Source organism: Cladophialophora bantiana (genome assembly GCF_000835475.1).
Source record: "Cladophialophora bantiana CBS 173.52 unplaced genomic scaffold supercont1.15, whole genome shotgun sequence".
NCBI classification, from domain to species: Eukaryota; Fungi; Ascomycota; class Eurotiomycetes; order Chaetothyriales; family Herpotrichiellaceae; genus Cladophialophora; species Cladophialophora bantiana.
The window spans coordinates 946,405-973,243 of NW_015971589.1; the positions used below are offsets into that span (position 1 = coordinate 946,405).

Here is a 26,839-nt window from a genome sequence, read left to right on the forward strand (position 1 = left end):
CCTGAAGAAGCGAGGGGCCGCCATGGCACCCCCACTGAAGCTGAGGCCATTGGCCCTTGGTGTAGCGTCTAGAAAATAATAGACCTAGCGCAGAACCCCGCCAAACAGCTGATTAACCCGTTGTCCTCTCTTGCTTCCTTCACTTTGGCCAACACACTGCAATCCATGACGACCGATCAAGTAGCGGTGCCTACCGGCTCGAATATGGTCCTAAGGCAGTAGCTTCTAAGCCATGACTGGGTGCATGCTTAGCTCTCTCTCCTTTGAACAGCCATGTCTGCAACAATCAAAGGCGCAAAATCCCGATCCGGTTGTAGCACGTGCAAAAAACGAAGGGTATGTCCTCATCACCTACAAGGCAATGGAAATGCTCATTTGACTGTCAGGTCAAATGCGACGAAGCAAAACCATCCTGCAGGAACTGCGCTCACAAAAATCTCAAATGCCCAGGATACGAGACTCGGTGGAAGTGGTCCACCAAACACGAACGACAGTCATGCCTCCAGATTCAACGAGCGCCTGTTTTCAGCAAGAACAGGGGCGAGTCATTCATCTCGAACACTATTCCAGAAGTAAGCACCTTGCCGCGCTTTCATCAACGCGAGAGAGCAGGGACGGCTTTTATCAACCAAATCAGGCATGCACAGCCCATCACCGAGGAGCTTGATATTGGCAGCCCCTGCCAGAACGACACCTTCAGCTCGGAGTCAGAGCAGGCCTTGTCGAATGAAGAATGGGATGCTGTCTTGTCAGTTTCTTTACGGGCGTCCAACCCTCCCACTCTGTGCGTGTCGGATGCTCCAGCAACACCTGGACAGGCCTCCCTAACAAAGTGCCAACGTTTGTGGCACTCCCCGGACATCATACTCAGCAACACACAGGTTCAAGTGGAGTTCTTCATGGAGAAGATTTGCAAAGCCTTGACCTCATTTGACTCCAAGTATAATCTATTCAGAACGCTAGCCACGTCGCGGACTACGGAGTCACTGTTGTTCTTCTCCTTGTTTCGCTATATTACTGCGGCTTTCCTGAACTCGAGTACTTTGGACGCTACTAGTGCTCTAGTGGTGCAGAACGCGCAGACCGAGATATTGCATCGACTTCACAATGAGGTGGCACGGCTGAATAGGCCGACGACAACAAACATTGAGGACGTCTTGATGGCTATTATCATGTACGGTCTCACCACGAATTGGGACGGATCCAATAGCCCTAGCATCATCCACTACAATGCAGCTGTTCGGTTATATCTGCATACCTACCGAAACGGCCTGCCAGTTCCGCGACAGAAGGGCTATCAGGAGTTCTTCTTCAATTCACTGGCATACTGGTGGATGGGCCTTTCGTTCATCACAGACACCGGCCAGGAGTGTTTGTTACAACTCCCCATCCCCGAGACTCGCATTGGCGATGACGGTGAGACCGCAAGTCCGGCGAAGAGGATCCCGCATCCTCTGGCTGGCGTATCCCCCGAGTCGCAAAGGCTGCTTGGCAGCGTGGGCTCATTGGTTTATGGACAGAGGCTCAGGTGTCGTAAGAAGTCCTTCCCAAGCATGAATCAGCTGCGTATGGAATACGACGCATTGCAAGAAGCGCTGAGCTTGGAAGAAGAAGCATTATCACTCAAGTTGCCAAAGGCCGACGACTTTGTCGACATCGGTGATATCGACACCCCCATACAAGACCTCATCAACACCGCAGAAGTTTATCGACTCGCAGCCCTCGTCTTACTATATCGAGCATTTCCGGATCTGCTCAACAGCAGACTGCGGCTCGGCGAAGATGAATATGCTGGCGGTCAGTCCACAAAGGAGCGAAGATTGCTGTGGGTAACAGCGCTAGCCATTCACGCCCTTGACATCCTGTGCCAGAATGCAGAGCGATCGGGGACCCGCAGTATCGAGCAAATTCTGTTGATCATTATCGGTGGAGAGCTAGAAAAGCGGACATACTCACAGCCCTTTGACCCAACTGAGGGGAGCGATAGTTCGAGCCCTGCACCATTGATGGCGCGATGGCGTCCACCTTCGCCTCTCACGATAAGTTCTTTTGATCATTTTACGGTTTTACATGATTTGCCAGGTCGTGATTCTCCCCGAAGGGTCACTGACACCCCATTTTGCCATCCTTCAGGGCCAGACCGGATCCGTGAGGCTCGCAGGACGCTTCTTAAGCGCCTCCAATCGATCCGCGAGATCTTGCCATACAGATCGCTTGAAATTGTGCAAGAGCTCGTGCTCAAAACATGGGACATCAGTGATAATGATGATCCTGAAGTCTTCTGGATGGATATTATGATTGAAAATGGATGGAAGTTCCTGCTGGTATGAGACATATTACCCGATCCTGGTTGCTCACAGCCAACCCACAAGATCATGCTGCGGTCGCTGCCTGCGCGACAAAACGGAGAGCAAGGGTGGAGGATTGAGTTGTTTGGAGGCCACGACCACCGAGGCCACCCATTTCCAGGAAGAGGGATTACTGGACACGCCAAAGACTCTGAGTGTTTGTGGAGCCACAGCTTCCCATGTTCAACGCTTCATGAAGCGGATGCAGAGCAGTTTACGCCGGATTGTAGTGGTCGTCCTCGGTACACGATCTGAGCTGCCCAACTCCTGGCGGAGCTGAAGATCGCGCTCCACTACATTCGGCAAGTCCGCCAAAGGGCATCCAACATTGCCTCTACTGTAGTAGTAAGCTTGGAAAGTACTCGCAGAGAAAACCAAAGCCTAGGTGGATTACGACTAGAGTTGCGAAGAGGACGTCTCTCTTCGGGCGAAGTTGTATTCGAGAGCATTTAGCAAGTTCGGTTGGTGTGACTTTGGCTCTTCCTAAAGTTCTCGCTAGCCCTGATGAAACTCGATGTCGCATGCATTCCACTTTTGTGTTTGACTTTTGCAGTCCCTCTCGACTTTTTCGGAGAGTTGGTCTGTCACCGGTGACCATGCTCCGGAGTTCTGTGGAGAGGACTGCGATCCGCGGGCCGAAGGTCTGTGGTACAGGAAAGAGGTCCCGCTTGTCGACGTGACAGGAGCCGACCGGGGGCGAAGATGTCTATGGGGGCTCAGAGCCTTGCTCGGATGTTGTTGCGGCTCGTGGTTGAAAGTTGTCTCGGTCCTCAGACACGATGTCGGGGCTACGCCCTGATCCGCTGGCGTTTTAGCTCGTAGCCTGGCCAATCAGGGCGTAGCCCCGACATCGCGTCTGAGGACTGAGACAAACTACTTCATCTGCATCAACGTCTGATTCAATTATATGTTCGACGCATACCAGAATATTGAAGGTGCAGTGTTTCTCCAATCGCAGTGACCATTATTTCATTAGAAAATTCGCTCAATCATCTACATTTGCTGAGTGACGTATCGGAGGACTCACGCACCCGCTTGATCTCCCACTTTGCCTGTGACGAGCCCGCCCCTATCCTAATTTCTTTCTGCAGTTCCAGCAAGCAGTTGAGGCCGGAATGTCACGATCACGTGCCGGCATCCTCAGAGTGCGAACACTCCTCTTAGTCGATTGCCGCCAGACCTTGCTGGGCATGCCGGCCAATTTCAGCCCGATTGTGCAGCCTGCAACATGACATGTTTAGGTCTAGTGCACGTTAATGGCGAGGCTTTCATTGCAATCTTTGCGGATTCTTTCGATCTAGATCCTTTGACGAGGTTTTGAAATCTTATGTGTGCCGAAAAGTAGCACTGTTTCCCATGATGTTTCCGCTTCTGATAACCACAAATCGTGAGTCCTGTGGCTTTCGCAAGTTCCTGCTTCTCTTCACGAGCTGTCGGTGTTCAGATCCTATGTGCAAGTCCACCGCGTGGTACGCGATCTCGTTCAGAGAATGCTCCCAGTGGACCTACAATCCGGCCCCTATCGTGAGGTGTGCGGGATCGCGTCAACACATCGTAGTGACGCTCAAACCGACTGCGACGAGACTCCTAGAAAGTCACGGCACCGCTGATTTTGGGAGGGAATTCGTTGAGCTCATTGTTGACGCTCCCTATATTATTCTTTCACACCAGACCGCTTTGCTGGAATGTGATATCAGCTTCGTGGAGCTTGGCAAGGTTTGACAGACAGCAGGTTCTGCTAGGCCACAAAATTCTACGGACCACATCTGAACAGTGATCTCGCAGGTACAGCCTGTGTGAGACTAGCCCTAGCGCGTCACAGCACCGGAGGGTGCTTAGAGACCGGAGGCGAATTCTGAGGATACGAACCTCATCGTCCAGTTCTGAAAGACGGTAGAAGCCGGCCCTGTCGGAGGGTCTCCGGAAGAGCTGAAGTTGCTCGATCGTGGGCAGGGCGAGCACGGATCAAGAATTGGAAGTCCCCCGGATGACTATTGAGGCGCACGAGGAGCGCTTGGGACATAGGCGGCTGTCGATGCACCAATCCAACCAGGAGATCTCACTGCTGTCAGTCGAGAGAGGCTTCTTAGACGATGACGTGAAGGTCAGACTAGGGCGTATCCTGAACGCCTACCCACAAGTTAAACGGTGCAGGCCACTCGAGCGCGACTCGCGCCACGGAGAACCGCAAACCAACATTCGAGGAGATCCAACAATTCGGGAAGGCGGTAAACTCTGGAGGGTGGGAAGGTCCCTGGAGGATCAGTATGGCCTGGAAGCAACTGTGGATTTTTTCTGCCGTATTGAGACTTGGTGGATATGGTTTGTCTCTGCGGGCGCGGCCTGCCTTGGTTCTCTTTTCAGAAGGGACGGACGAGGTCCAAATATCAATCGCCAAATGCTTGTGTGCCTGCCGAATGCACTAAGGAGAAAGTCCGACCAGTCCGTCATCCTGCCCCAACAGGTTAAGGGACACCTGCGCTTGCCATTGCTTCACCATTGCATCAAGTGATTCCACCCAGCATTCCTTCCATGTCAGCCCTTGTATGTGAGTAAGCGGGATGGAGACGGTCATGGTGAACGGCTGACCAGATGAATGTCCTGGGATGTTATGAGGATGTAATAGGCGGCTTCGGGTTCATTTTCAAATGTCCACAGGCAATGATGACCTAGTCCTTGTAGATGCAAGAGCCAACCCTTGTTGTCCGGTCTTCGCTTTCCGCAAGAGGTCGCCGACCACTCGACTGCTCTCTGACACCAGCATCTAGGAGCATCTGGACCACTGTCTCATGTTTACTCAGCCGTGCCGCCTGTAGCGCATTACCACAGAGCCCCCCTTGAGCGTTGACATTCGCCCCAGCATCTAGTAGCATCTGTACCACTGTCTCATGGCCATTCACTGATGCCCCCTGTAGTGCATTACCACAGAATCCTCCTTGAGCATTGACATCAATATTTCGTCTTAATATCTTTTCAGGAACTGCTGCCACACCTATGCTTGCCACGTAGTAGTGTAACAAGGCGAAGTGGCCGTGCTGGGCTGGTGGTGGACTGGCAGGGCAGAGGTCTGTCAGGTCACATGTCAAACCTAATTAGATCGCTGGGAGCAGGACAGTTTACAGTGCTGACAGAGTGCCATTCTTGACAGTTGGAAGGAGTATCGTGAATTCAATGGTTTTGGTACCGTCAATCTATTCTTGAGTGTTTTATCAGTCCTGTCCTGTTCCTCGATGCTGCCGCTGTGCTAGGTGTTCGTAGCCCTAGCTGCTGCCCCTTTGGGTGGTGTTGGTGGTGGTGTTGTCTCGTCAGTATCAACCAGAAACGCGTTCTCGCTTCCCGATCTGCTGGACAGGCCTCTGTGCGTTGTTGCACGTGCACACCGAACCCTGAAGTGCTCTGTTACAGTAGAGTGGCTCGGCTATGTCTCTTAGCTCCAACTGCAGATCAAATCTCACTCCAGTCCTATCCACGTTCGAAAACTGTACCCATGATAGAAAGGTAACGTCGTTTTTACTCACAAGCCGCAGTGTAAGATTAAGTAATCTATCGTCGGGTAGACCAGTGATAGCTTGTCAGGGCTTCCATCACTCTTCTGCTGCATAAAATAACAGAGGATAATGCTTGGAGAGCTTTCTAGTCACTGGTGCATCCTGACATAAGTGGAGGAAATAATGTAGGCAACTTTCTGCAATAACGGCGTGGCAGGTATCTGATCGAAAATCAAGGTTAAATGCACAACGACCAGAAAGGAGAAATTCCTTGACAGAAAAATGAGCCAGCTGAATCTGTATCCTGTAAGAATCTTTACGACCGCCATTAAGCGAGGCGACGTCATCTTCGTCCCTATCTTCGTCATGATCCCAGTCGCCATCGATAGGATTAAGACTGATCAGGCTGGAACAGACAACCATTATGTCCATCGGATCAGGAAGCCGTTCCTCTGGGTTGAATCCTCCTTGGTCGCCAGTCTCTATGGCGAGGATCTCGGCCATTTCTATTAGCCGCAGAGGGCGTTTCGAGAAACAAAGCCATTGTAAAGCCTGGATAGCGTTCTCAAGTTGCCCGTTTGATTCGAGATCTGGTAAGATTCGATTATATGTCTCGTCGAGCGTCTTTGGTAGGGATGACAGTGTTTTTCTTAGCGTCTTTAACTGGATACGATGGCGAATGGACTCCAGTTGACAAAACACCCACCGAAACCTGGTCCGGTATTAGTATACAATGTAGAGTACAGTAAACAACTATCTGTACATGCCATCAGCCTTTTCCATCAGTGCAGTCGTTATTTCAGTCTGCACCGGGTCTGGCCACTTCTTTAGCCCTTGGTCTGTTGCCATCCTGTCACGAATATAGACACGAATGTCCTCGTCCACAACAGCACTTTGAAGAATATTAATATTGTAATCAGCAACCGGGCTCAGCTCGTCGTCAATGTCTCTTTCACGCCGACTCGTGGCCAACGCACGGAGGTCCCGTGGTTTTGAGGCGATCAGTTCTCGGAGAAAGGTCAACAGTCCTTCGCGGTCTGTACATTCATCCAGAGCATCTAAGACGATATACTTCTCACGTGGGGTATCCATTGCCTTTCTGAACAATGAGTGAATAACGTCCTCTGCCGGCTGCCGCTGTCGATGGCTGCATCTTCCATACAACAGTTCAAGCTCATGGGCGATGACCGTGGCCTGTGTTGCGATCTGGAATAGCAACGATCGAATCGCCTTGTTTGAGGACTGCTTCTCTATATCATTGAAATCAAAGTAAAAGTAGCTCACTATTGTGTCAGGCTTTTCGTGTTGGAGAATATGGTGTAGTGACGCGGCGCTATTTGTTCCATTCAGCCTTCTCTATTAGTGCCAAAGCTGGACTCCATAACCTTACCTTAAGATTGTCTTGCCGCAGCCCGCTGAAGTATATTAGTCCTGCCTGTGTATCTATACGACCGCAACATACCGCTACCGTGAAGCCACATCAGTGAAGATGTCGAGCTTTTCCAAGCTGCGAAATGTTGGCCGTTGAGGAGCCACTGGCCCGTCTCTGGGTGTCGCTTTCCTAGCGCCGTGTGGTAATTTGCGGATGGGTCTGGTATACTTAACCAGCGCGATAGCTTGTTCTGTAAGTCCTCTGACAAAATCTCAGCTATATTCCCCGCATGCGAGCTCGTATATCTTACGTTCCAAAAGGGACTGCACTCGCTCAGTCTGTTGTTTAACGACCAGGGTGTCGTCATGGATAGTCTTTGACAAAGCGCTGTCGTTATCAGTGACCTCTCAGATACAACAAAAGCAGTTGCACCCACATCAAATCATTCATCAAGGCACAATTGATGAGGGACTTTAATCGCTCCATTCGAGCCAACACATCTTCCACTTCCTTTTTGGTGAATTTCCACCATAGTGCTGATTTGAGCTGTTGGCTTTTCCCAGGGGATGGTAGTTTGTCCACCATTTTCTCAAGGAGATATTTGAACTGGTCAAGCAGACCGTTTTCGACTCCCAAGAGCTTAACCTGGTTGAACCGTTCATCGTTGTGTCAGGCTTCTTCCACTCGAAAGCGCAGTTTTATCAAGAGACTATAGAGATTACTAGCCTCGACCGCCACCTTCTTCTGCTCTCTTGTTGCATGTTTTGTCTCGTTTATGTAGCTCAGGAGTGTTGATGTGAGCTGTCCCACAGTAGCGATGCTGTCCGTCATTGATAGAGGATCCATTGCGCGATATCCCGGTTGGGCTGAGTGCGTGGTTGCTAAAGGTGGGATTGACAAGAGAGGCAATAGGTCAATGCCCTTGACGAGGCAAAGTTTCACAGGTTTGATCGTTATACTGGCGGATAGCACTGATCTTGTGAAGTCTCTTTGTAAGGTGGTTGTAATAAGAGTTGTTGTGAACAAGTTCTGGGAGCAGAGTCGCCTCATGCGAGCGACCGCTGCTCTGAGGCTGTGAATCGGGCTCAGCCTGAGCGACGTAGGAAGGTTGGGCATACTCGCTAGTGCGAGGCACACTCGATCTTAGTGCCATAGCAGTGGGCCGAAGGAGCTTAAGGCTGATGGCTCAAGCGGTACCTGTGCCGAGTGATTCGGCTGGCTTCCTTGGTGGGCGGCAATTTTTGCCCCTGTAGGCTACGTGTCGTACACGGATAGGCTGAAGTTCCTCTGTAGACTCTAAGCAATTTTTATATCCACGTGAGTCGTGGCTTTCGTGTCGCACCCGTAAAGAGAGCTCGAGTGTCAGCTACGAACCCGGCAGGTTTGTGTCATTTGGATGGAGTGCCACACGATCAAAGTGCTCGCTTGCGGCAGCGGAGGTTTCTCCCAACTCCTCAATACACTGCGTTCTGACATCGAGACCGAGGTGTTCGCTAAATTTCAAATTTAAATACTGCTCCCGGAGCCCGAAAAGATCGCTCACACATGATATTCGACTTACCTGACACTTGGAGGCATTATGTACCTATTTGTCTTCTGTGCTTCAACCACAGTGGCCCGACCATGACCGGTCCGGGCCGTGCCGTCGCCCATTCGGGCCGCCCGTAGAGTTGAAACAGTCGATTTCTAAGCGCTTCGACTTTTTTTTGGCAGGATCAAGACGTGGGGGAAATGGGATAGCTACATTATCAAAAGAACTTGGAACCCTCGATTCCTGGGTTCGCGGTTGGCATTTGAGTTGGGATCCGGATTTTTGAGACTCACGAGCGCGGATCGTTGCTATCTCTGTCCAGGTACCTTGATCCGTCGTGCTCGTTGGTCATCTTCGAGTGCGGAGGGTAAACCCTGAAGCTTCCCCAACAGATACTGACGATAGACCCTTGTCAAAAAGACAATCAATGGCCGCGGGGTCTCTACTCTCCGCTGGTCCACTAAGCCAAGGCTGAAAGGTCCTCGAAGTTGTGATGTGGGGATAGGTAAGCGTGCCTTGCCAAGATAGAAATTAGGATTGACTGCGAAAATGTTGTCTTGGGCAAAGGCCCTTGTTCATAACTGCCATATGCTAGTGGAAGCAGATACAATATCGGGAATGCACAAGCTGAGCATGAAAGTAGGAGCGTGGCTGAAACAACAGCTTTCAACAGTCAAGTTGGCGCCATTACTGGGTACCTGGTGCTAAATTCCGCCAGGTTGCATGTGGCTGCCGCTTGTGACGCGGCTAACGTGCAACCACACGAGCTGGGATTACCTTTCAAGCTCGAAAAGGAACTGATAATTTCATATCCGGGAGTTCACTCCTGGACATCGGACTCTGCGAGTGCTCGTACGCTTCTGCAGGAGAACCTGACTATTGCGACACCGTCCAATTCTCAGCACATCCCTGAACTCGGTGTCCATGTAAGTTTGGTACGATGGCATAGCTCGGCTTCTCTACAAGGTAGGTAGTTAGGCTAGCGATGGCCCCGTGTCTCAGAAAGAAGCACTGTCGCCTGAGGCTCAGTCTGTGGTTGGAGATATGCGCCACATAAAGTCCCTGCTGCTACCAGCCTTCGACTTTCATGCAGCATGGTACCAATGCAGCAACTACGATATAACCAAATCACCCTCCTCCGCCCCCTACGGCTTGTGGGATACGTAGTATAACAGACAAGTCAACTCCAGGTACGGACTGTCGCCCTCTGTCCCGGCCATTGCAGAGTCTGTCTGCACACTACTATTTGCATGACCGTACAGACATCCCTTCCTCTTGAAATTCTTCCCAAATTCTGAGTCATACTCCAGCGCCTTTTGCTGTCTAGGTGACTGTGAGGACCAGCAGATTATCACAGCATCTCCCAAAAGCTTAGACTGCAACAATACGAGCTAGATCCCCGAATCCCGGTTTAAAATAGGTTGGATGTAAGTCGGATACGTCTGGAAGCCTCCAATATTTCTGTAAGATACAGTCCAGATGTTACCAGTGCATTTTGAAAAACCCGTCGCAATAACAACATGACGAATACTGGCCTACCTCAGACGCCGATCGCGGCGAGCAGACCCCAGGCGGCAGCAGGGGAGAATCCCGACACCACGCGAATGATCCATTATATTAGAAGCCACACAAATTCTATGGGGGTCAAGGGGGGATTTGTCTAAGCAACACAGGTACATAAGAACTCGCCAAAGTCGGAAGGACTCGTCAATGTCGGATGCACTGAGAGGGGGAAGGATAGCCGAGCAACAGCGATGAAGAGTTGTGGCTTGACTCCTGGAAAAATATTCGAAACGAGGGAATTCCAAGGCGCTTTTCAGGCTGAGGGTTTGATTCACCTCATGCTTTCCAAATGGAACTGTCCTGTTGAATGCGAAAAGCACCAAAACAAAAGTCTCAAGCCAACCGAACACCGAGAGTATTTTCGGTGTCCGCTTGGATTTGCCATATCAATAATCGATATTATAATGTCATGGTTTCTCCAGGAGCCATACGAGATAGTGGGGAGGATGGGTCGACAGAAGACGATTGAAGAGATGCCTGGGGAGTTTTCGAAGAGAATCAAAAGTCCGATCACACCATGGAGTAGTTCGAATTTCTCCTCATTGATGAGCGGTCACAACTCGCCTGGAAGTCGAACCCACTACCCTCACGCTCTCCGAAGTATTTGCCCGATGTTCCGGTACAGATTCTCGCCCACGGTTCCTTGCGATTCGCGTGGACTGGTCGAAAACCCAGATCCGCCAAAAGCAGTCCTGCCGTTCCCCAGACGGCATCTCCGACCCTCAAGGCGTACCAAACAGCACCAGCCGGACGCCTACTGAGCCATTCAAAATCAGCACCGGCGAAAACACTTACCCGCTCAGATCGAAGTCCATCTTCTGTTGATACAGCGTCAAAGCCACCGAAACACGCACGACCTCGTTCAAGGAACCCGTCAAAGACTGATCTTTCTTCTGAGTTCGAATGTGAGGAGAGGAAGGAACGTAGCAGCCAGGAAAGCGGGGAGAAAGAGGAAGGAGTACAATGACAATGATAATCAAGATTACACATCCGATACAGGCGTCGACGGTACTGGTTTGGCTGCGGGGATCACCAAATTAAGCATTTCCGACGCCAAATCTTCCAAGAAACCGAAAAACGATGCGAGCGATGCGAGGAGGGGCAGGGGACGCGCCGGGAGGCCAAAAGCGACCTGATGCTAAGTCGAAAGACGCATGGAAGGAAGATGTTGTTCGCATGCGCTCTAACGCTTTGCTCATCGTGGACCAGCTTTTGCAGGTTTCGAATCGAGGAATGCGAAGGGGGAGAGGCGGATAGCTTGGGGCCAAAGCGTGAACAAGTCGTGGACTTATTGGGGGATTGTTCTCAACAAGAGGGCCCTGTCCTGTTTCTCTGTATTATAGCCTTCTGTGAGACAGATCGACTGTCATGGGAGCAAGATCGCCACCGTGATCGCCGTTGCCAGTTTGATAGCCAGCGCCATCAATGCCATCTACATCGCCACCGCCGTTGATTTGAAACAGGATGACGTCGCCATGGAACGTTCAAGAATGGCCTGCTAGACATTGGTCAACGTCTATACACAGGCAGAGTCTCACTGAAGAGACAGATAGAAAGACAAGATCGTTCAATGCTTTCCGTTGCCTTGACAGTTCTCGGTCTTACAATTGGACAAGGCTGAAGCCAATGTGCCTTTGCTCGTCGACAATCCTTTCAGGATACAGGGACTGAATACTTCCCGACAGATTGAATTACTGGGGTTGTTTTACATATTGAATTGTGCTAAGTATTTAGTCCAAGTTCGCGCGACACCAGGTTGGTATTGAACTACTTGCCCCGATACGCCCATTGGGTCTCAATAGCTTAACCGTTTGTTGACATTCGCATCTAGAGAGGGCGGCTTTGTCACACTGTGGGTAGCTCGTAAGGTGGACCGGATTCGTCGGGCTACTAAAGTGTCAGCTTGATTTATAAACCCGTGCAGCACCGGCACTGAAAGATTTGCGGGAAGCTTCATCGATTTCATCTCACTCACCATCTCAACTAGTGTATCCCTCTGGCTGTCTTCAAAGCCCCAGTCCGGTGAGAATCTTTGCGGGTTTGGTGTAGGAAGCTCCGTGCCAAAAGCGCCGCCAGAAATATGTTCCTTCCGTTGAGACATTGCTAGTCCTGTGGCCGATTTGCGATGTGGACTTCTGGGATTCTTGCAATTGTTAAACCAGAGCCAGAATACGAAACAGCAAACCACGGCCACCGCCGCGAAACCACCAATAGCAATCCCTGCGATAGCGCCATCGCTCAGACCATTTGGCTTAGATGCAGAGCCTGAAGTGGCTACAGAGCTAGTTTGGGAGCCAGCTATTGAGCTGGATGATGTTGATTCAGTCACGGTGACAAAGGCCGTCGAAAGAGGCTCAAGAAGGACGGTAGGGGAGTATCCCTCGTACTCCACACATCCATATCCCACTGATCCATGAGCATAGCTGAACACAACACAGTATGGTGAAGATGAGGAACTACACCGATTCAGGCCTGCACTTGTAGATGTCTTGGAGCCGAACGTACCAGACCAAATTCTGAGGGTTGTTTTGGCAGGACGCATTGCACGAAGTACCAATTAAGTCGTAGCAGGTGGTAAAAATGTCGACACAAGGCAAGGTACAGCAGCCGACAAATGTACTCGTTGTCGCGCAAGAAGCCGATTCTGGGCAAGTCACGGGATTATCTGTCGCATTTGATCGGCAACCGACTCCAATATTGACCATTGCATTCTATTCCACCCACCGATATTACCGCTTACCCAACCGCAGGTCGCAAGTGACGCGCTGTTGCTTTCCTGACGAAGTCCCAACACATGATAAGCCTCCAGATATCTCAACGTGGTGGGTTTGGGAGTACTTTGGACAAGAGTATTATACCGTTTGAAGGCGGTGGACGTGGGCTTCAATACCAAGGCCATTGCCAACCGCGGAGGAAATAAAGTGTATGAAAGGCTAGAATGGGCGCAGAGAGGCAAAGATATTGAAACTGGTTGAACTCTAACCCGTGCAGGCGTCAGAGTGTATATTGTGCTGCTAATATTTCGCGTCGTGAACCACAACCTCAAGGGCGAGATGCGCACCGAAACAAGTGGAATGACTTCACCACCAGAGAAGGAGGCCTAGTGGTGGTACTGCTGTGAGGCACCGCCTGGATCCTTATCTCTAGCAAGGGTGTACGTACTCTCCGCTGTCGTTGCAAAGTGGCACCAGGCTTGAATTACTAGTTATATCCCTCTTAGGCTAGCCAATAATCACGTGATATTGAAAATGCCAATCACGGCCATCTGAGCCTGCAAACTTCCAATCACGCCACAAGATAATGGTGGGGTGCGGGGTAAGTAGAGCTTTTCACGTGGCACAGCCAAGTCCAAAGCTTGTTGCGCCGTATTCAACAAGCCGTCTAATACGACGAACTTAGCCACATTGAGAAGACCGGGAGGCTTCAAGGCTGCTTAAACGATGTTCTAATGCTGCACAGGAGGGGCTAAATCCGGCCATTTCCCGGTAAGTCGGCCGAAACAAGGCAAACTCGCCTACAGCCAATGGACACATAGGCCTTTCCAAGCACTTTGAATGATTCCTGGAAATTTGCGCTTGGGATGCCAGGATGAACCACGGTATTATTGGGCCGGTGCGAGGGGATAACGGGCACGTGGGGAAGTAAAACGCCAGACAATGCTTTGCCCCCAGCATAACACTTGAGTCGGCCCCCATGCCCATGGCCCAAAAAGAGGTTTGCAAGAAGGTAAGGTCCTATCCCAGGTTCTCAAAATGTCCATCTTCATTATGGCGGGCAATATAATGATATCAATGCAATCTCCTCTGTGCGGCAGATTCCAAAGACCTTCAAGCGGCTCGTCGCCAAGATGATGACCCTTGTAAGCCTTTGTCGAACCCTCCTGCTCTGTGCCGCCTTTACAGCCTGTGTTGAAGCACAGTCATTTCTTACGGCTATCTCCCAGTTTCCAGAGCTATCGAATTTTACCACTCTTATGTATGATAACCCAGGACTTGCAGGGGCGCTGTTGACCTCCAATGCCACTTCTCTGACCCAGATCACGGTCCTGGTGCCGGACAACTCTGCTTTCGACAAGCTCGAAGCGCAATTGGGTGCCCCAGTTGGTAGCTTGACTGTCGAGCAACTCGAGCCCATTCTCCAGTATCTCGTCTTGGTGGGTGAGTGGACGACAGACAACTTCATCGTGCAGAATGGGACCACTGTGCCGACTCTTCTGAACGGTCCCATGTACAATAATCGCTCTGCCGGCCCCGCCCTTGGCTCAAGCGGAGCTCCCAATGATCCTCACAATGGCCAAGTCGTCTTCATCCAAGCGTCTAACTCAAATCCCACGTCATCTAAGCGCTTTATCGTTCGTCAGCTACCTCAGCCTACAGCAACAGTGCAAGGTGGGCTTGGCCAGCAGATCAACTTGACTGCGATTGACGGATATTGGGACGGCGGTGTGTTTCAGATAGTGGACCAGTTCGTCTCCCCGAATGATGACTCATTTTCTCAGCAGCTTGCTTACTCTCTGCCCCCAGATTCCTGGATCTTCCTCTCAATTGCTCCCAGACAATTAGCATATGGAACCAGACCACCTTTGCGGATGGGTTAAGGCGCACAGGCATTGGACCGGCTGTTGACATCACCCAAAACGTCACCTGTCTTGTCCCGACCAACGAAGCCTTCGTGCAAGCGAGCCCCGGCGAATTCGGCTACAACATCACTGATCTGGCAGAGCTCATCCTATTCCACACCATCGACGAACCGCTGTACACGAATTTCTTGGCTGATGGCCAGGAGTATACGTCGTTTTCGAACCAAACTGTCCGGATTTCAATTATAGACGGGTCCATCTTTGTCAACGACGCAAAGCTGATCGTCACAAATATCATGTAAGGGGACTTTCGGCTCGTCAATTCTAACCCCGAAGAAAATGCGAGTGACGGCTGAGTATCATGACCGTCTATACAGAACAAATAATGGACTGACGCACATTCTTGATCGGGTTCGTCACAACAAATTACTTGCTCCTCTTTCTCTCAGAATCTCCAGCTAATCGAAAACTCTTCTTCCATAGGTCATGTCCCCGCTCGAAGCAAGCGTCACTCCACTGGCAACCATAACTCCCTTGGCAACACCAAGCGTCTCCAACAGCCTGACTCCGTCCATCACAACGGCTACCATCACAGTAGCGGAGACACCGTCCTCGTCTACAGTGGCACCAACGACGGCAACATCAAAATCGGGAGCCAGAGGGACAATATCGTGGCCTCGGTCCGTGGGGTTTTGGGACCTCGCATTTTATTTGATAGCCATGGCCATGTGGTAATCCATAATAATCCGACGGATACTGCGTCTGGAAAACAGGTATGGGGGGACAGGTGGGTGGTGCTGGCGACTGCAGCTCTCTCAATCGGACTGGTGCATGGCACTCGGGTTGGAATTCAAAAACTAATATCCATGCCACCCGATAATGAACAAATATATTGCGAACGAAACCGAGGCTCGACATCGACAATAGCTTCTGTTGCGCCTATGTGTGTAGCGCCTCTTCAAGCCTGTCGGCGCACATGTTGCTCCTGCTGCTCAAGGGTCTCGTTCGCAACGTGTCGTCACCTGTTGGCGCGGCTGTGGCGCTGGTCTTTTTGTCGCATACCGGTGTCATGTTAGCGTAGAGGTTGTCTATATGTATAAACCATAGAACTAGCCGCCTTATATCTCAACGACAACTTCGCTGCCTAAACTCACCTAGATCCTAGAGTCTCGAGGGACGTGGAGATATAGAACGTAACTTCAGATAAGGGTCGAAGAGAGTAAATCTAAGGGTTACTATACGACCACTTAAGTGTAATATATAAGAAAAATCTAGGTCGCGGCGTAGGAGCACAGATTCTGCTAGTCCTCAGAGATCTGTTGGCATACATCTAGGTGTAATCGATCACACCTGGGCCTAAGGAGGATAGAAGTAAATCTAACCCTCACAATTAACGAAGGTGCGAGCTTAAGAATGCTGAAGGTGTTTCATTGCGGTTCCATAGGAATATATTGCACCCAGTATCCGGCCTGAACGAGAGCCAACTCCGGTCTACTCTTGACCTGATCGCTTGCTTGCGAGAGAATAGAACTACAAATAGCACAGCAAATAGAAGCCTAGATCCACAATAGTAGCCCCCTCCTCCTATGTTCTCCTGGATTGTTATGCCTTCCAGATTAGGTTGACCAGACCCGATTGCTGCGAAGCGTGCTTTTTTTTTTCCAACGCCGGTGTGTGCTGCGAAACAGTAGACCCTGCCGTCTGTGTAAGGCAGCGGTGCGACCAGACCAGCAAATGCGAATCATCATGTACATAATGCGTATCGCCCGAGCGCCACTCTTTTTCATAAGATATAAAGGATGGCGACGCATGCCCTCTGCACATATTGTCTAATTGCAAGAATAGTCTGGACAAGGGTACCAGAACAGAAGCGGATGTGAATAAGGTTCGATTCTCCCATTCTTCTGACTTCAGCTGCTTGACGTGCTGGGCGGCTCAATCACCGTAAATGTAGGTTCATTGGCTGAACATGAACACACGGCCTAGCCATTTCTGCAGAGGTGCTGCTGGCGCCCATCACTCCGGTTTCAGGACGCGGATATCTGCCACTTATATTCAAGCTTTGCCCCAGGGAAGAGTTCCATGGACAGCCTGTTCGGCATATCTACGTGGCACCACTCTCCCCTAGCTCTGCTTCCCTTCCAACCAATCGGACGACTTTTTGTGCAACAGACACCAGAGATAAATTCAAGGGTTGCAAGCGGACATACAAGCAAAATTCATCAACGGTCGCGACAATGGCGGTCCTGGATGGTCGAGAAGGATATGCAAAGATGGCTTATCTAATGAGCCGCCACCCTGAATTTGGCATCTTTCGAAGCTTTGACGAATTGAATTACCAGAATCTCCTCTACATTCAAGCCGAACTCACGCACCTTGAGCAGGAATTGAAGGAGATCTCGCACAGAGATAAGCTCTCAGAGCATCCAATCCGACAAATTCAGACAAGACACTGGCAGTTGCTGAAGGACTCCCAGCAGGATGGACACGATGAACAATTCCGAAAGATCATGCAAATCAGAACCTCACTGAAAGAATACTGTATGTGCCAGGCCCAGAGTCCAGGACCGATGATTCTAACCGAACACTTGGCTAACGGGTTAGATGAGGCTCTTCTCCAACAACAAAGACTGTCGTGTCTGAAGAAGCCCACAAAATACAAGATCAACTTCCTTCGTGATTGACTGGATAGCCCCAAAATGGGAGGGCAGCCAATCATAAGCGACGACCGGCACGCATGGAGTGAGGCTCACGAAGACGATCTAATTACCACTGCCGACCCCAGTCAAATGGACGCCACCAGCACATGGATATCAGAGAAACTTCTTCCCAACTATCACTGGTGGATTGGCAAGCATTACAAGGCACCAATTGATGCGGAACCCTTGACTGGAATCGCAAACTACTTAAACAAGGGAATTATCAATGCGGTCGATATCCTAGCTACTAATGTTTCATGCCTATTCTCAATTCTATCCATCGTGGCTCTGTATTTTATTCAGAGTATTGCACTTCGCATTGGGATGACGGCCATCTTCACGGCGGTGTTCTGTCTCTGTCTCGCTGCGATGACTGAGGCTCGGAGGTTCGAAATCTTTGCGGCAACATCAGCGTAAGTCCTGCCCCGAGAATATGCTTGAGCAACTCCTCGATCGTCCTCACTCATTTTGGTCCACCCAGATTTGCTGCGGTGCAAGTTGTCTTCATCGGTACGACGGGTAACTGTTCAGGCAGCGGCAATTGAAACCGGTCAAGAGTTGGGATGTCATCTGCCTTTCCTTTGTTCCACTAAGAAGTTCTCGTGGAATACAACTTAGAACCTCCTCCTAAGCCGAACACGTTGCTCCTCACCAAATCCCTCTCTCTGCTCGACCCCTCTCGCCGCAGACGGTCGTAGTCAAAGGGATGCTAGCTATGGTGCGCCAGAGGGGAGAAGTTGCCGACGACCGCGGTGGCGCCGGAATTTGTACCTCCTGTTGCGGGGTCCATAGTTAGTACTGTAGATGGGTATGTAGTCGCTCAAGGAGTGAAAACGGGAGACCTGAGAGTTTTGGTCTGCAAAATATATGGCAGCAAAAAAAGCCTGGATAGCTATAAGGTAACCTAGGTAGAGGAGGGACTCCCACGTTCACTGTTAGATAATTGTAAGGATCCTAGAGGAGGAATGGGGGAAAGAAACCCACAACATCATCCGCTACCTGAATAGTCAGCGCCGGACACCCGCCAGTATATAGCACCAGGCCATGGTCAACTACGTTGCAGAAATCGTGCGATGTGGACTTGACTGCTTGGTCTTCCTCTGCGAACCAGATATGCTCCTCTGCCGCGTTTGGGTATACGCCGTTCATGATAGCGACCGGCGTTTAGGAGACTATTCCTGAACAGTGAACATTCCATGGCGACGCTACACTGTTCCAGATCAACGGTGTGATATAAACCGGCGACCGTGTTAGAGGTAGATGGCTGAACGAAATGACATGGTTGGTTATATGGTTGGCTGTGATAGGAAGCGAATTGAAAGGGTCCCCTGTCCCGTGTCCCAGGTGAGAGAAAGATCCTGGTCGGGAGTGAAGGGTCTCGGGTGGGGAAATGCCCATTAAGATGAACAGGGCGGATTTTCTAGCGCAATTTACTTGCCTTCTATCTTTCGGCTCTAATCTTTGTCTTTTGTGAGAGTAGTTAGCAACATGAGGGTTGATTTTGCAAAGTTGGTCGTCATCAGAAAACCGATTTCTGGTTTGAACGATGAAACTTAATTGAAGGTGCGCCGTTGCTGAAGTCATTGCGATTTTGATACTGAAGTCATCCTCCTTGCATTCTTCTGAGTCGGGGCTTCTCGTATGGATGCAGGAGCATTCTGGGTGCTTTCATCGGATCGAGAGATTTCTCTGTTTCTCGAGACTTCATGGCTAGATATGTAAGCGGACGTCTTGCTGGTAGCTGGGACAGTAGCCAACGAGCTCGACTGGCAGCACTCGCCGCTCCGCAGAGCTGTTCGTTTGGAGAAGGGACTCCGTCGTTCATGCTCACCAGATGTTAGCGGACGTCGACGACGGGGCGCAAAGCCGTCTTCCGCTTATGCAGGTCCACTTATCCGAAGCGACCGAATAGTCCAATATGGTGCTCGCCTGGCGATATTTAAATAATCAATTGGATCAAATATCCGTGCGCAAAGGACCCTTTCACGGAATTGGACGCACTTGAGTCAATTGAGAGTTGTCTCGGTCTCTTCAAAGATTCTTGCTCAGTTGAAGTACGTAGGGTAAAGTTATATGCTAGATTGGGTGGCATACTACCCTCGCCGCCTGCCGACGGGAATTTGGAGGAAACAAGTTAAGTCACAGCCTCCTGGGTGTGACATTGCCAGTGCCTTTGGCGTGACTTGGTAAGTTGTGGGTTCTTCTCTTTCCCGTTGTTGACACTATTGTTTACAATAAGCCGTCGAGCATCTTTGCGAGCCTTTTCCTCTACATTTACCTTCGTTCTTCTTTCTGATCTAGCAATCATTCGTTGAGCCTTTGGAAGTTCAGTCTCACGATGTTCTTCGATTTGCTCCCACGTCTTAATCACACAAATAGCCACCTTGACCAACATGTTTCTGGGATTCGCTCCTTTGGCGGTGTCTCGACGACGAGAGGAGGCGAAGCGAGCGCCGAGAGCGCATGGGTATTGCATCAGCATAACATACGTAGCTAGCATTGGTGGCATTATCATCTTAGTAGTCTCAGAGAATGGCTCGTTCATTCCCTCCCATAGCCATCCCCATCGCCTTGATCCATCCCATGAAGATGGAAAGTCATGCGTTTTCCCTCCCTGGAGAATGCTCCCATGTCAGTCTGGCTTCACCAATCCGTGGTCGCAAGACAGCACACGCGTTGAACGCAATTCATCGTCAAAGCAGCATGAGGACTTTTAGAACAGTTTCAATAAGAGCAAGAAAGCAAGCATGAATTGCTACAGGCCTCGATTGTCGGCCTCGGCGTGCCTCTGGTGTTCCTCGGAAGTGTGATACTCCAGTTGCGAGCACGGCGTGGGTGGTGGAAGCGGTTGGTGCGCTCCGGCGCCCAGGTCCATGCCCGATGCGGCAAGCAAGGCATTGCGCAGTGCTTCGTCCTGTTCATCCACTTGTGGTGACCACGACTGCAGATTGAATGTGTCATGGATAGAAGCGTCGAGGCCAGAGAACTCATGATTAGAAGCCACTTCGAAGCATGACTGTAGATGACCAAAGCCGCGGGGTTGCTCGTGCTTCATGGCCATGAAGCCATCCTGGCAGAATTCTTCGTCCATCGATACCGGATACAGGTTGTAAGGCATGCTGTGCTGCGGTTGGAACTGACGGGTATTGCTCTCAAATGAACCAATACCAGGAGAACAGTCGACAATGGAGTCCATCGAGAGCGGCGGCAGGTTCATCTCCACACTGTCGGGGAACGGGCTATTCGTTTCCAGACGATCCGGCGGAGCGATCAAGTTCTGCCATGTCGTGATACCAGCGCTGTCCGTTGGCGCTTGCGAAAACTGCCAGAGCAAGATTGCTGTCCTCTTGCGTGACTCTCGTTTCATGCTATCGCCGAAGTCGCTGCTGTTGGAGTAGCGAACAACGTATATCTCTTGCATGATTGAGAGACCGCGAAAGAAATTGCGAGACTGCTCGTTGGCAAGGTCAATTGCTTCCGGGTCCTTCGAATCTTCGGCGACTTTTCTTGCCTCCGTGAGCGAGGTAAATGTCGATGCCCACCACTTCGACTGGAAGAACGGTCGGATTCTCCAGTGATCTGGAGTCTGGCACTCCTCACGGGTGGGTTCAGTGATAAGCACGCCTTTGCGGTACATGTAGGTCACGCAGGACCATTTTTTCACCCCAGCTTCAGGGTGCAAATCTGTCCAGAGTCGATCCGGATACTTGAGTTCAAGGCAGATACCAAGCTTGGAGTGACGTGGTGGGAAGTCCTCCATTAACCGGAAGCTGGCATTGAGGAGGATAAGGTCGCATTTATTGAGGCGCTTTCCGTGGTCGACGAGGGACTTGAGATGCGGAAATGACAATCGCCACCCGACAAGTTCCTCAAGTGGAAATGGCGCCAGTTTCGTGGAGTTGAGCCCAGTATAGTAGTGCAAGGCACGCTCGTGGTCAATGGGCGAGCTCACCCACATTTCGAAATTGAGGCGTTCGACCCATTGTGTGGTGTCCAGATCGTCCGTTGGTGATCCAGAGACAAACGAGTCCGCAGTGCCGTCAAGCTCGTTGTCCCACACGGCATCGCTGTGCTGCCTGGCTTTGCTTCTTGCCTTTTGTTCGTTGACCATGTGCTCAATAGAGTTGTGATAAAATTTGTGACCTTCCGACGGACTAGTGTCATCGTCATCACTGGGCTTGATCAGCCGGTCCCCTGAGATAAGGTCAGCTCGAACAGTGGTGTGAAAGAGATACAATGGACGTACATTCTGGAATGCCTTGAAGAAACCTGTCAAGCACTTGTATGTGGCTTGAGACTTGTTTGCGTTCCCGTTTTTGGCCTGTCGCTCGGTATATCCATTCGGCAATGAGCATGTTCCGTCCATAGGGCTTTCCCCGTTGTGAACACTTCTTTCGACCCATTGGCTTTATATGCACAAGGGCTGTCGCTCGTCAGTCTTGATCTGTCCACCGGAGGTCTTAGGTTGACCCACCGTCTTGAAAGGCAGCTTCGATATTGTCAGGCCAGATTGGCTTGCCATCTTTGCCGATATCCTGCCTTGGTCGAGATCTGTATTCGAGGTATTTTGGATGATGAAGATATGGGCGGTCGGGGTCCGCCAGATGCTTGGGCCGATGTGGCTTGGGATGACATCGTTTTCTTTTTGCAGCGAACGCACCATTCGATCCATCGTTGGAACCGAGCTTCAGTGTTGGGATGGGAAAATGAGGTATCTGCCCTTCCAATGTGTCTATCCCTGGGAGGGGATACTGATTCTCAATACCCTTTTTGTGGGTGACAGGAAGTAGCTGAACATTCCCGGAGGAGACGGAAAGGCGCTCGACGGCCGAGCCTGAGTCTCCAAGATGTAGAGGTGCTGACATACCGGAATGTAGGCACTCTATCAAAGCGTAACGCGCCCAATGCTTACCAAGTTATGTTCGAGAGCAAGAATGAAAAATGCGGTAGACAGTGTTCGAGAGGAACATAGACTTTGGGAATGAGAGAGAGGGAATGCTGTGAAGGAAACAGCTGGCTTAACATATAACAATCGCCACGTCACGAGAGAGTGCTCGTGCAATCTTACCTTATGCCGATGTCTTCAACTGGACGTCCCAGCCACAACCCTTCGCTCTATCGGCTGAACAGAGACACGTACAACCCCGCGGACATTGATACTCCACTCGTTCAAAGAGTCGAGACTAGGCAAGACAGGTAATTTCAAGAATTTGAATTTCTCTTTGCGATCCTTGCTGCACAGACTCAGGTGCAAAAAAGTCAATGCAAGGGATGAAAGCTCCCAATCCGGCAAGTCAGCAGCGTGGAAAACCCTTCGATCTCGACGCTTCGGTAGTCAAAGTCAGTGAGTAGGAGGCAAACATAATGTGATCATAAAAAGGGAAGACTGCGCACAGATGATGGTTGAACGAATCAAAAATCCGATCGACGTTGTGGCCAATCTGCCTGTGGAATGATATGTTGCGGCACTGATCTGCAAAACATCCCGAGTCCTTGCGACCGAGTCCGACTTCTGGTCATTATTGTCGTGAACTCTGTCTGAGACTTTTATTGAGGAAGCCCAAAGGGTTTGGCATTCAAATTTGGGTTGATTGAAGAAGAATATATGCATAAGCTCCAAGGTCGGAGGGCGAGGGAGAAGGCTCTGCAAGGGGCAAATGCGGATCCCTTGATTGCCCATCGTCTAGAGGGTATCATAGTCTTCTCTTGCACCAACGTTGAACTTCTTCCGGGCCGACCCCGTCATCCTGTGGTGAGTCAATGTATCCTGATGACCCTGGATCTTCTTCTCCATGGCTTCGATCTCGGCTTCTGGATCGATTATTTCGCCTTCTGCAAAGTCCAGAACAAGCCTCCGGCCAAGTAAATGAGTATTTGAGAGAGCCTCGATGGCGTTTTCAGCTTCTTTCGCTGTGAGAAATTCAGCAAAGGCAAAACCTCGGGCTGTGTTGTCGAATTTTTTCGGCATTCGTACAGTGCGCAGCTGACCATATGCACCAAAGAGAGCACGCACATCCTTTTTGGTGGCTTCGAAAGGGAGGTTTTTGATGACGATCTTTGTCTTTTTCGAGCCCAGCTTTTTGGACGTATCCTCCTTCCGTCTCTCTTCTCCAAGGTCAGTTGACTTCTGTGATGTCTGCACCAGGAGCTCGTATCCATCCAGCCGCCTTCCGTTCATGGTGGTGATCGCTGCTTCTGCTTGAGCCTTGGTGCGGAATTCGACAAAGCCAAAGCCCATGCTGAGAGCCTCGCCTGGTCGACTGGGATCAGTCCGTGTTTTAACCCTTGCAGAGAGGAAGCCCGATAGTGGCTTGAATGCTTCAGCTAACCTGACGCTCGTCGTTGAGAAGTTCAAGTTGCGCACAAACACCGTAGAGGTAGTTCCAAGAGCGCTACCGGTATCATCACCTCCAGGACTTGTCAAGTCAGTGCTGGTTGTGGGCGTTGGACCTTCCCAGAGCCCTGCCGGTGCCTTCTCTAGAAAGAGTATAGAGCCCTTCAAATTTCGATATGCCAACTGCTTGAGCGCTAAGGCTGCTTGACTGCTTTCTTGAAACCGAACAACAGCCATCGTGCCCGTTGGAGGAAAGAGTAGGCACTCGATCGCACCGTACCGGCCCAGCATTTGCGAGAGCTCTTCTGCAGTGGTTCCGTAAGAGAAGTTTTTCAGCAAGATTGTTCTCTCATCACGCGCTCTATTCTTGAAGGCATCGGGATTCAATCCATTGGACTTTAAGTATTCCTTGGTCTCCCTGATAACGCTGGTCTCGGCGTGGGCTTGCTTCACAGCTGCGTCGGTTGAAGCAGGATCAAGCAAGTCGGCCTTGGAGACCTTCAGGCGCTCGGCGACCGACGCCAGGACGGCATCTGGATTCATATAGAGCGAGTTCCAGCTGAAACTCGAACTTGAGGCTTCAGTCTTCCGTTTGAGCGCTCTTTGCTGTTTTAGAGGCAGCTTCGATATTTCAAATTCGCTGAGCTTTTGTATTTTCTTGTCTGAAGAGGGTAGAATGTGCATAAGCCTGCCCTTAAAGTCCTTTCCGTCGAGTTCAAAAAGCGCTTGCTCTGCGTGAGCCGGCTCCACAAACTGGACATAACCAAGACCCTTCCCGGTGGATTTCCTGGTGTCGGTCACTAAATGAATCTGTTCAAGCATTAGCGGGAAGTACCAATGGGTAAGAAGAGCAAATTTGCAAGAGACATGGGAGTCAGAAGTGAGAGGCATCTACTAAAATACTCTTTCCCGGTTCGAATCATATGCGAAGCATAAGCTGTCCCTATCAGGAAATCATCACAAAGGCATAACGGAGGGAAGTAAGGAAAGGATGTTGGCTTACTTCTGAAATTCTGCCATATCGCGCGAAGATCTTCCGTAAATCGTCTTCTTGGGTGTCAAACGGAAGATTCCTGATGAAGAGTCGAGCGTTTGGCACTGACGGTTTTTGCGGATGGTCTGAATTTTCATCATTTTCTGCGTCTGCCTCATCTTCTTTGGTCTGGACCTCTTCCACTGGTTCTGCTGCATTGTGCCCTATACCACTGTCACCAGGATGCCCGGAGCGATCCTTCACATCTTTGGCTTCCTCGAACAAATCTAATGTCCTGCTCGTCTTTCCACGCAGCCAGTCAGCATCAGATCTGGGTGCTTCTTGCACGATATCTTCTTCCGGGCCCTGTTCTGAGGGTGCCTCTTTCGAGGGCCTCTCCTTCTCTTCAGAAACAACTTCCGTGCTAGTTTCCTTGCCTGATATAACACCATTGGTGCTTTTTCGAGACTGTTGTATTGAAGGACGCTGAGTATCTTCGTCATCATCTCGGGGGTCCCGCTTCCTTTTCCTTGAAGCACGGTCGGAGACAGGGACGGCGTGGCCTTTGTCATTGCGTTTGACCTGTACGGGCTTTGCTAGGGTTACGGAGATCTTTGACATGCGAACGAAGGATTTGTTGAAGTATTGGACTGCACCCTTGGCCTGTTCATGACTGGAAAATCCAACGAAACCTATGCGGCGGTCTGGGATAACATGAGCGTCTGTGACCGAATACTTTCCTGCAAAATGCGACCGCAGTTGCTCTTTAGTCATGGATGGCGGCAGACCCGAGACATAGACTCGAGTCACCGAGGAATCCTCGGGCTCGGTGCTTGTCATTGTGGCAGTAACGGTCATCAATGGCAACGGAAGGATGACTGAGATTGCAGATGTTTAGGCGAGAAGGAAATATTTTGGGGACAAGAAATCGGGGTACAGTCGCGAGCGAAAATCCAAAAGTTTGGGCAGTTCTGCCGAGGCCGCAGTCGCGCAATGGCAGATGACGGTGGACAGAACAGCCCACTATATCATAACCACAGCGTCCTGTAACCCACAAATAATATCAATAGATTAGCCGTCGGGAGTTCTGGATATTTTTTTACGTTGATTATGCATTTCGACGTGGCCGGAACCACGACTAGACGTCGTTCTGAGCCTATTTACGCAGTACATACAAGTACAAGAGTATGGACGTTTGCCGCTAGTGTCGCTGGTATCACGTGGTCGTGCCAGGAGACGTTTTGATGTAAGAGATATTCTTCAATTGTCCTTCAACCTGCCGGGAGGGATAGGTTCAACACTATGATGTACTAGAGGGTCTTGGATTGATCTTGAGCTTCTTCCGGGTCCGATTGGAGCCCTAATTTTTCTGTAGCTAGGATCGTTTCTGTGGGCGTGGAGTGAACAGATGTTTTTGTCGTAACGTGTACCCTGGAAATGTGTCCGCTATAGTCTTGGACATGACGAAAGGATTTCGTGACAATGATATCTGCATGGGCAGAACTGGCCGGACTCCATATGACACATGAGAAGCACCTGTTCGAGCCATTTATTAAAAAATAGCTCGCCCGATTCAGGCTCACCTTTCGCAAGGAGTCTTGGCGAACATAGCGGATGACGGGTTTTGCCGATGGATGTCCACCGCAGATAAGAGCGACTCGGAGCTTGCGGAGGAAAACATTGCCTAAACGGGTGGACCTTTCTTGGCAGGCCCTAGGTTGCCGCCGTAAAATCCATTCTCCGCTGTACATGACGACAAGTCTCGCCGAGACCTGATCAATCATCTCGGCGCATCCACAACCGCTGCCAACACCATGGAGTTACTACCAGTACAAGTTGTACTGACCGGAACTTGTGTAGAGCGACCCGCTCGTTTGGACCGACGTCGCCATGAATAATCACTCCTACAAGGACATAGCCACAACTTTTAGCCATCGAGACGCCCATGCTGG

The 26,839-nt window shown here is 50.6% G+C and overlaps 8 protein-coding genes across 8 annotated transcripts; 4 read left to right on the forward strand and 4 right to left on the reverse strand.

Annotated features, from left to right (window-relative positions):
• Positions 1-273: 273 nt before the first annotated feature.
• On the forward strand, positions 274-2,330 carry Z519_09510 (uncharacterized protein; the record flags this gene model as incomplete). Its single annotated transcript, XM_016767232.1, has 2 exons — positions 274-336; positions 387-2,330. 2 exons carry the CDS (start codon positions 274-276, stop codon positions 2,328-2,330), a joined length of 2,007 nt encoding a protein of 668 aa, XP_016616748.1.
• A 2,687-nt stretch (positions 2,331-5,017) lies between these two features.
• Positions 5,018-7,793, reverse strand: Z519_09511 (uncharacterized protein; the record flags this gene model as incomplete). The annotated part of the gene is made up of 9 exons (XM_016767233.1): positions 5,018-5,415; positions 5,665-5,774; positions 5,937-6,183; positions 6,235-6,548; positions 6,600-7,169; positions 7,227-7,251; positions 7,299-7,469; positions 7,519-7,595; positions 7,645-7,793. The coding sequence occupies 9 exons, from the start codon at positions 7,791-7,793 to the stop codon at positions 5,018-5,020; spliced, it is 2,061 nt and encodes a 686-aa protein (XP_016616749.1).
• Positions 7,794-12,147: 4,354 nt separating this feature from the next.
• Positions 12,148-12,844, reverse strand: Z519_09512 (uncharacterized protein; the record flags this gene model as incomplete). The annotated part of the gene is made up of 2 exons (XM_016767234.1): positions 12,148-12,189; positions 12,278-12,844. The coding sequence occupies 2 exons, from the start codon at positions 12,842-12,844 to the stop codon at positions 12,148-12,150; spliced, it is 609 nt and encodes a 202-aa protein (XP_016616750.1).
• A 1,305-nt stretch (positions 12,845-14,149) lies between these two features.
• Positions 14,150-15,183, forward strand: Z519_09513 (uncharacterized protein; the record flags this gene model as incomplete). The annotated part of the gene is made up of 2 exons (XM_016767235.1): positions 14,150-14,766; positions 14,826-15,183. The coding sequence occupies 2 exons, from the start codon at positions 14,150-14,152 to the stop codon at positions 15,181-15,183; spliced, it is 975 nt and encodes a 324-aa protein (XP_016616751.1).
• Positions 15,184-17,118: 1,935 nt separating this feature from the next.
• On the forward strand, positions 17,119-17,565 carry Z519_09514 (uncharacterized protein; the record flags this gene model as incomplete). The annotated part of the gene is made up of 2 exons (XM_016767236.1): positions 17,119-17,422; positions 17,486-17,565. The coding sequence occupies 2 exons, from the start codon at positions 17,119-17,121 to the stop codon at positions 17,563-17,565; spliced, it is 384 nt and encodes a 127-aa protein (XP_016616752.1).
• Positions 17,566-17,580: 15 nt separating this feature from the next.
• On the forward strand, positions 17,581-18,125 carry Z519_09515 (uncharacterized protein; the record flags this gene model as incomplete). The annotated part of the gene is made up of 2 exons (XM_016767237.1): positions 17,581-17,993; positions 18,062-18,125. 2 exons carry the CDS (start codon positions 17,581-17,583, stop codon positions 18,123-18,125), a joined length of 477 nt encoding a protein of 158 aa, XP_016616753.1.
• Positions 18,126-20,335: 2,210 nt separating this feature from the next.
• Positions 20,336-22,445, reverse strand: Z519_09516 (uncharacterized protein; the record flags this gene model as incomplete). The annotated part of the gene is made up of 3 exons (XM_016767238.1): positions 20,336-21,774; positions 21,827-22,003; positions 22,055-22,445. The coding sequence occupies 3 exons, from the start codon at positions 22,443-22,445 to the stop codon at positions 20,336-20,338; spliced, it is 2,007 nt and encodes a 668-aa protein (XP_016616754.1).
• An 818-nt stretch (positions 22,446-23,263) lies between these two features.
• Z519_09517 (uncharacterized protein) lies at positions 23,264-25,727 on the reverse strand (the record flags this gene model as incomplete). Its single annotated transcript, XM_016767239.1, has 2 exons — positions 23,264-24,724; positions 24,918-25,727. 2 exons carry the CDS (start codon positions 25,725-25,727, stop codon positions 23,264-23,266), a joined length of 2,271 nt encoding a protein of 756 aa, XP_016616755.1.
• Positions 25,728-26,839: the final 1,112 nt, after the last annotated feature.